This window comes from Gymnoscopelus microlampas, assembly GCF_963454915.1.
Source record: "Gymnoscopelus microlampas genome assembly, chromosome: 1".
NCBI lineage: Eukaryota > Metazoa > Chordata > Actinopteri > Myctophiformes > Myctophidae > Gymnoscopelus > Gymnoscopelus microlampas.
In genome coordinates, this window is record NC_139962.1 from 60215623 (window position 1) to 60224928 (window position 9306).

A 9306-nucleotide genomic window follows, 5' to 3' on the forward strand; every position below is an offset into this window, starting at 1 on the left:
GGCTTGTAGATCTGCTATTTTGGAATAGCCAAAGAAATCTAAAATGACACATAGGCCTATGCGTTCCCGGTCTTCATGGGTTAAATCAGTGTTTCTCACACATTTCCACATCAAGGAACCCCAAACAGATACATGTTGAGACAGTTATTATAAATCATTTTGTGCCAGTGAGTGACCTCCAAAGAGAAGATTGGTGTTAGATTAGATTTAGTAAATAAATAGGCTATTTCTACTTTGTCAAACTAAAATAGAGAGAGTGAAACCTATTCTTATACATCCTCTCATTGGGTTATAACTTAAAGCATGTGAACTGATGGTGAAATGTCCTCTCATTTCAATTTTTTTCTCATTTCGCTGGGGACCCCCTGAACTCCCTCAGGGGCCCCTGGCGGTCCCCTGAAAACACTTTGTGAAACACTGGCTTAAAATAATATTAGTCTGGCTCCTGTATAAATAGAATTATAGCTGCCATTTTTAAATACATCGATTCAAATGGAAAGAGACAGGTAGCAGAGAAAGTAGCAAACAATGTGACATATGATTCAGTTGAATTGCTGTATTATTTCCCTCTAGTCATTTATGTTCATTATTACCTTAAGATAACCTGAAGGTCTAACAGACCAAAAAGTATTTGTCTTGGATTTGAAGACACTGTGGGGGATTTTCTTTGCTTTCATGTACTGTACAGCAACATGCACATAAACCTTTCAAAGACCACATTTTAAATTGATTTATTAAAAAAGCATTGCATCTTAAAACAACAGAAATTCAATGTCATGGGTTTGTTTTTCTTTCTTTTTTTTCTTCTTTTTTTTTTTTTACATCAAACGCTGCCATCTTCTGTGGGAGCATAAAACCTGACTGACACACTAAGAACTTAAACATCATGTTCGCTAGAAAACCTGCTCCCGTTTCTCTTTCAGATAAAAAAAAAAAACAACCTTAACAAAAAACAAAATAAAGATCACAAGACAGTACGTTCTTCCATCAATAATAAACTTGTCATTTACGGCCCGTATCCCCAATGTAGTGAGATTTATGTTTGTTAAGTTGAGCCAGAGTTTAGTCACCCTTTGTCCATAATCCCGCTGTCTCTGATCTTCACTGGAAAATGCTGCACTCATAGAGACAGCCAGACACTGTACTTATTTTTCACACAATTTAGTTGTAGATGAAGTTGAACCTAAGAAAAGAGAGGGGAAAAGGCAACTTATTAACATGCTTCACATATACAGGACATGGTTATAGTTTTACGCTATGCACATTTATTTAACTTTCAATATCGACTTCCGCATGTCTTCAGAATGTTTTTTTTAATTTCAAGTCATATAGCAGCAGCTGTTAAAAAAAACGTTCTCACACCTAGATTAAAAAAGATCATGCGTAGGCAAAAACCCACTGCACATGAATAAAAATAAGCCTGCACACTGCCCAACATACACCGCACAGGAGCACAACTTTATTAAGAAGAGAGCAGCAGCAACGTTTCTGTCACAGATTACCTTTTTCAGGCATGCCTGAAGAAAAGTCATAGTAGCAACATGATTTTTCATTTTTCTTTAATGCTGCTATACCTCTTTTAAAATTCTAATTTAAGAGAATGGGAGCACGACTGAGTCTCAACAAGTAGTCTCTTTACCAGGTGCATGGCTCAGAATAGTTCATACAAACATTATGTATGTACTGACGAACACATTTCAATAACTCTTAAAAATTAACCCATATTTCCTAACATCCCTTCCAGTTTTATGTCCATCTCACAAGGAGAAAAGGCCTGGAACGGAATACTGTTCAAAATGTCTAACTGGAAGTACAGGAAGTACAAGCCTACATCACGTTGTCCAGACTACCGGAACTTCCTATATCCCTGTACTTCCAGTTTAGACAATTTAGGACAGTGGTTCTCAAACTTTTTCATGTCAAGGACCCCCAATTTGACACTTATTAGCCCACGGACGCCCATTTCATTTGAAAAGATATGCCTCAGAGACCCCCATAAGAGAAGGTTTTTACAGCTCTATAGCAGTGATTCTCAACCATGTTAACTCATTCACTGCCAGAATTATTTCTGGCCGCGTTTGAACACTGCCATATTTTTTCATTGAAAAAAAAAAGTACTCAGGAGCCGAGATACAGAATTTTTAAGTTTTAAGTTAACAAGGAAGTGGATGGGAGTCTATATCTTCGAAAAATCATATCTCCTTGGTCTTTGGGTCAAAAAAAAATATATATATATAAAAAAAATATATATATATATATATATATATTTTTTTTATTTTTTATTTTTTTTAAAAAGTCGTTTTAGTCGTTCTTGGCAGGCATGGCTTATGGACAGAAGTCGTTTTAGTCGTTCTAGGCAGTATATGAGTTAATATCAAGGAAGGACCCCCAGTTTGACATGCGTTAGGCTACGGACCCTCATTTAATGGCATTTCTATCTCAATTTGTATTGAAAATCTATGTTAATGCAACTCTGAGAGTGTACAATGGAACCAAATGGACCCGTTAGGGTCCATTTGGTTCCATTTGTACACTCTCTGAGTTACAGACACATAGGGTCCATTCCCAACTATCCATCATTTAGCTGAGTACCCCCTGGAACTCCCTCAAGGACCCCTGGGGGTCCCCGAACCCCACTTTGAGAACCACTGATTTAGGAGATACATGTTGTCAAGCCTACATATCGTTGCTTTCGGACAGAAACCTCTTATCTCCATCTTTTTTCTTGTTAGGTAATAATGGTAATAAAGGCAGTCATATATTAAGTCCCTCTCCGATGACCATTATAAACAATAGCATGAAAAGCCCTCATGAAATTCCTCAAACCTATATAAATATATCTGTCAAACTTCACTACACACAAAGAAAGGAGAATCTTAAATACCTGCTCAGTAGCTGTGGTAGACTGGAGATGATTGGCCCGTAACCAGGAGCATTGTCATACAGCTCAAACAGCGGTGCTGCCACCAGCTTATAGTTCTTGGGGACAGCAAACAAGGCTAGAGGGGCAAAAAAAAAGCAGTCATGAGTGAAAGGAACTGCAAAAGAAAACGTGAGCTCTCGTCACAAACGGTCATTTACCGGGTGCATGGTCCGAAGAAAATGAAACAAAATCACAAGATCACCAGCACTAAAGTTGTTCCAATACCGATAGCAGCATCGGAAAAGCTGCAGATACTGCCTCAGATGCTGGTATCTTTGAGTATGCCAGTCTATGCCATTCCCATACCACATCATTTATCACATGATATGTCATTTACAGTTATCAAGGATTTTGTATTTTCAATGCTTCAGTTGATCTTTACACTCTCAGAGTTACAGACCTGTAAGGGTCTATTTGGATCAAGGAACCCTGAGTCCCTGGACCCCACTTTGAGATCTTTTTATTTTATTACAAACCGTTATCGGATCGGTATCGACCGTTACGCAAGTTATGGGTATCGGAATCGCTACATCTCTAACCAGCAAACAGTTCCAAGTGCTTATGTTCTATTATCTGGCACGGGCAGCAACAACACACGGTCGTGTTTCGCCGTGAGCCTTCAGACTTGAAGTGAGCGCTGGTGATCTTGTGATGAGTGAAAGGAAGCAAGGTTACACATCAATCCATCAGGTGAGAGACTCATTTACAAGGTTTTTTTTCTTTTACATTACAATCCTGAAAAGATGAACCACTCAGCCTGCCATCCCTATGTATCATTATAGGCGTAACCAAATAGTGACGAGATTTACAAGCATACATGTTGTGTGCTTGTATAAAGTATATAGGGCTTTAAAGGGGATGAAAGAGATATGTTTTTATTAAAAACTGAAGTTTTGTTAAAAATGTCTGTTCTACAGTATTTAGATAGTAGTCATTGCTATAGTGTTTGTCTCCAGCTCTCAAGTAAAAAAAACTTTTTTTCAGGCAGGATACCAATTTAATCTAATCAGGAGAGAGATCCATACAAAGATAATTTAGCAGCTTAAATGTTCCAGTTCCAATTCCAATTTCTTCAAAGGCTAGGTGCACTGAACTCCAACCTGAGGTCAAACTGGGTGCAGACAAAACAACAAAGGAACCATCCACTTCTCTCCCCTGTTTGGACCTGAAGGTGTATTTTCTGTTTACTAAAGAGCCGAAGAGATGGGAGACCCCTGTAAGGGCAGGTACACACTGTAGGACTTTTAAAGATCATCAGATCGTTAAGCATTTCACACGACACAAGCCTCTTTCTTGAAATCGACTGTCATGTAATCGTTGTGGTTTTCACTACACGATTGATCGCCGACAAGGGATCACACATTGCAAGAGTTCACTAGGATGCGATCCAGACCCGATGCATACATTTGCTTTTATTCCAATTCATTTTAACCGACGTCTCATGAAAACGTGCAAGGCTCCCGTGGTATATGCGCGAGACCGAGACAGGATGCTATTGATTGTCATTAAATAATTATCTATTTATCTGTATGTCTATCTCTTCTCTCTCAGGAATACACAGGACCTAATCAATGGAAACAAGCCCCGAGGGCTTATCTGGGTTATCCTTTTTTTGCATTCTTTTGTATAAATCTGTGCCACTGTGCAGTCCAGTCAGCGACAGAGCCAAATATCAAACCTGCTAGTTTTCTAGAAACACTCAGGAAAGCATCGCCGAGCACTATTATCGCAGCCCAATCCTCTCGCAGAGCCTTTCACACACAGCGAGCAAAACCTCTGCGATCAAAGCCCCATCTGCGCCAGGTCAGGGGTTTTGTCGGTGAGCGCCAAAAAAAAAGGTCCCCGACAGCAAAATCGGAGCAAATATCCAGTGTGTACTTAGCCTGGTATACACCTCCCTCCGGAAATCTCATTTGTATTTGATTTCAGGAAGGAGTCTGGCATGGGTGCCCGTTTGACTTTTTGGCTGTGGGCTGGAGCTGGGTGGGAGTGATACCGTTGACTGACAACCCCTTCAGCCAATCAGCAGATCATTCCACCACTACCAGAGAGCAACGTGACGCAGGGGGACTTTTGAAAGGGCCATGCCCAAAATAGGTTGCCTTATTCGGATACATGCGTGTCACTGCCCGCCCCTGCCGGTTCTCTGAATTTTTATTTTTTAAATGGGCTCCGTCATGATTACTTGACCACATATATGAAGTTAAACAACTAAATTCTATCCGAACAATATCTTAAAAGTAAATTCCGCATCAAAAAAGTTAGAGAGCGTTTTGAAGTTTTAAAAGAGACGAAAACTGCGCACAGAAAACAATGGCTGCCGTTCCATTTTGGTCGGCTGCACATTCGGGTTCACTCGAACTCGCCACCTGATTGGCCAACTCTCGCTGTCAATCACAGAACGATGGGCTTTACCAGGCTAAGGACGGCTAGTGTACTAGCCCTTACTGAACAAACACTGTATAGGAATAATTACTATCAGAATATGGAGCTATCAGCACTTACTTTAACAAAAACATATAACTTACACCACCTTAAAGTGGTTAATGAAGCTATTTTCATCCCCAAACTCAGTAGAATATGGTGCTCCTCTGGTCTGACGTACTTACCCTTTTCCTGCAACTGAACCAGGAATAGTTTTTTATGTTCCTTAGGTTTGGTGATGTGTGCTGGAATGTAAGGGTACTGCAAAAAAGACAACCAGTTCAGAGTTTGGATTAGCATGATACAGCAAGTACACAATGTGTACCGTATGACATTTGTGTTCAGCAAACAACCGGGCGCACGAAGCAAACATTTTAAATCGGTAAGTAATCAATCTCGTCTGACCACCTGTGGAGGCTCAAAGTTGGGGCGCCACCAGTTGCCAATGCAGTCATCAATCACCCAGTCCTGTTTCACCCCATCCTGACGGCCGAGGATCTGACAAACAACCACAATATAAATATCATTTATTATCGTGTCCAACAACAAGTCCAATGTCAAATTCATATTTTATTTATAATTATAATAATTGAGCTTCAAGTGCACTCGTTACGTGCGATTCTATATCTGCTGCCATGTATATGTCCTGCAACTGTTTCTCAACTTTATTTTGACCATGATTGCACCATATGCACATTTGACATTGTGTCTTTCGTGTTATATTACTTTATTGAGCCCTTTTCTTTCTCTGTTCTATAAACCTTACACTTTTCTTGAAACTGCAAAGTGAAGCATTACCTCAGTCATCAGGCGCTTCAGACCTTCCACCTCGTCTTCTCCTGGACTCAACTCTCCACCAGGTCTGCAAAAGAACATTAGATATCGTTGCCATCTCCATATTTTAACTTTGTGCTTTTTCGTGAATTAACGTCATACTTGATCATACTACAGCGCAACACAAAAGCATCAAAAGTAGCCGAGCTTGGAGATCTGCTACTTTTGAATTTGAATCCTGAAAAGTAAAAGTTTTGGACTTGAAAACGATACACAACTCGCATAAATGCATTGGTCAAGTGAATGTTGAAACAAGTAAATACACTACTAAGGCTCCCACTCACAGCTTGAAGAATGTGGTCCCCAGCTGCAGCAGTAGTACATGAGGCAGTCTGTGTTCGTGCACAATCAGGACGCCCTCCACCGTCCTCCTCATCCCCATCTTGTCAAACTCTTCCCTCATCCGCTGGAACCTGGCCGCCACGGAGCTGTCCTTCTCGTAGAGAGGCTCCTTGGTGCCGAATGTGTAGTTGGTAAGAGGGTATCTGCGATAACACATGCACATTCATTAACAGAGGATATGAAAAAAAACACACGTGGTAAAAAAAAAACAAGTGGTAAAATTCACTTACACTGGAAAAAGTTCAAGTCTCCCCGTCTCTCCAGCTCTTTAATAAACAGAAAATTATTGTTCAGGCGGGTTAACAATGTCATGCTATCAGGAGAGAGTACCCATTTATCAGCTTCAACTTAAAGGTGTTCCAGGTCCTATTGTGTCTGCTTTTTTTGTGTGGCATCACTTTAGTTCTAATTGCACTTGTTTATATTGTAGGTATGAGTTCTCTCTCTGTGATTGGATCAAATTGGTATCCCGACCTGAAAACTTATTTTTCTGTTCACTAAAGAGCAGGAGAGACGGGGAGATCCCTGATACTGGACAAACAATCTATGATTACTGTCAGAATATAGAGCTATTTTAACACTTATTTAACCAAAAATATCACTTATTATGCACCTAATACACATTCATTTGGGCTTGCTCTTGCACAGGACCAGAGCACACTGCAACCTCGCCTTGGATCAAGACTATCATAGATGTATTTGATGGATTTTGATTGCAGCCTAAACTATGGCAATCCAACTAGACATGACCCTAGAAACCTACGATCAATACAGTAGTAAACTACCGTATAGGCCAATTCTAAAAAATGATCAACAGCAAAATAAAGTACTGAACACACATTAAATATGTGTAACATAACTTTGTATTTAAGAGTATAATAGGCTCCAAAACGCGAGCGAGTCGATAGCGTAATAATAGCCTATCATGTTGGAAACGTTCTGCAAAATGATACGAACAACAATACTACTACTAATCAGTGGTGGAAAGTAACTAAGTACAAGTAATGGACTTAAGTAAAAATGAGGTATTTTTACTTTTTTTTTACTTTTACTCCACTACATCTCAAGAGGCAAATATTATAATTTTACTCCACGGCAATTATTTGAAAACTTCAGTTACTAGTTACTTTGTCGATTTGAATTATTACAAAACATACATTAGTACCCTATTTAAACTTTGGCTATTTGAAAATAGCAGATCTACAAGCTTACAACGCGTCGCATTCAGCTTGTAGATCTGCTATTTTCAAAAGATTTTAATACATTTTGTATGATACCTTGTGAAATGCGACATTCTGCATAATGAGTACTTTTAGTACTTAACTTTGATGCCAATACTTTTGTACTTTAACTCATGTACATCTTGAATTCCAGAGTCCAGACTTACTTATAACAGAGTATTTCTACATTGCCGTATTGATACTTTTAATTAAGTACAAAATTGTGAGTGCTTCTTCCACCACTGCAACTAATACGTACTATTGTGTAAGTAATTCACAGGTTGATGGTTCTCTCCAGGGTTAAGGGTTTATATAATATTATAATAATAATAACTCACAGATTAATGGTTATTTCCAGGGTTAAGGGTTTATATAGTATTATAATAATAATAATAACTAACAGATTGATGGTTCTTTCCAGGGTTAAGGGTTTATATAGTATTATAATAATTACTCACAGATTAATGGTTCTTTCCAGGGTTAAGGGTTTGGTCGGCCCGCTGATATACTTGTTTCCTCCGAACTGCACGGCGCCTCGCGGCCAGCCGGTGGAGGAACGAGTGGGAGGAACCACCGCCATCACGAAGTATGGATATTAATATGAATACACTTAAAGTAGAGCCGAGCAGCCTAAAGGTGAGCAGAATGTGAGCAGAATAACAAAAGAAACGCGCAGGGGAATCAAGGAACCAACACACACACAATAATGTCGCCGCCGCGTTCCCTCTTCCTCCTCCTTTTCCGCTTCCGTTTCCTGCCGCCTGATGCTGGTTGGTTTAGCGAGTCTTGAGGTGTGGGTCGCACCAGTGACCCCTAGTGGCGGGGAGTGTGGTGTGGACAGCAGTGATGGAAGAAGTAAGTAGCCCACTCACATGTTTTACTCAAAAGTACTCAAGTATTCAAAATGTACTTAAGTAAAAGTGCAAAAGTATCAGCATCAAAATATACTTAAAGTACCAAGTAAAAGTACTCATTGTGCAGAATGTCCCATTTCACAAGTTCAAAATGTAACAAAAAAACATTTGAAAATAGCAGATCGACAAGCTCTCAATGCGTCGCATCGCGACGCATTGAGAGCTTGCAGATCTGCTATTTTCAAATGGTCAAAATATATGTAGGGCTGAAGAGGTTAGTGTTTATTTTGTAATCAAAATCAAAATCTACAAAGTTTTCATATGAGTATAAAGTACAATATTTTCCTCTGGGTAGAACTAAAAGTATTGATAATTGTAAATAAAGTAAAGGAAATACCTCAAAATTGTACTTAAATACAGTACTTGAGTAAATGTACTTAGTTACTTTACACCACTGGTGGACAGCAGCAAGCCAGTGACTAAGAAAGAAAAATGGGCACCTTGATGTCAAATTGCCTATTTTGTCCAAAATGCAAAGAAAAGAAAAAAGTAAATTAAAATATACATGATTAGAACATGCTTTAACATTTGACAATTAAGATCTAATATTTCTACAATTGCTGCAATTTTTTTGCAAGACCTGTATATCCGTAATATAATATGCTGTATAAATGTAAGTCTGACAGTGATGTATCACTTGTATCACAAA

At 39.1% G+C, this 9306-nt stretch overlaps 1 protein-coding gene across 4 annotated transcripts; it reads right to left on the reverse strand.

Moving 5' to 3' along the window:
- Positions 1-715: 715 nt before the first annotated feature.
- nudt21 (nudix hydrolase 21) lies at positions 716-8487 on the reverse strand. Of its 4 annotated transcripts, none has more exons than XM_084081356.1 (8): positions 8202-8487; positions 6754-6789; positions 6466-6666; positions 6146-6209; positions 5756-5845; positions 5533-5608; positions 2885-2999; positions 716-1183 (listed from the first exon to the last, which is right to left on the reverse strand). In XM_084081356.1, exons 1-8 carry the CDS (start codon positions 8321-8323, stop codon positions 1162-1164), a joined length of 726 nt encoding a protein of 241 aa, XP_083937482.1. In that variant the 5' UTR covers positions 8324-8487; the 3' UTR covers positions 716-1161. The 4 variants fall into 4 exon arrangements, with proteins under 4 accessions (XP_083937482.1, XP_083937481.1, XP_083937484.1 ...); XM_084081355.1 differs by having other exon boundaries at positions 5753-5845; XM_084081358.1 differs by lacking the exon at positions 6754-6789.
- Positions 8488-9306: the final 819 nt, after the last annotated feature.

Coding starts and splice junctions, on each gene's coding strand:
- nudt21 (XM_084081355.1), bottom strand. CDS start 8,323: ATGGCGGTGGTTCCTCCCACTCGTTCCTCCACCGGCTGGCCGCGAGGC. Junction 6,667..6,753: donor AGACTTGAACTTTTTCCAGT/GTAAGTGAATTT, acceptor GTGTTATCGCAG/ATACCCTCTTACCAACTACA. Junction 6,210..6,465: donor GGGACCACATTCTTCAAGCT/GTGAGTGGGAGC, acceptor GTTCTTTTGCAG/ACCTGGTGGAGAGTTGAGTC.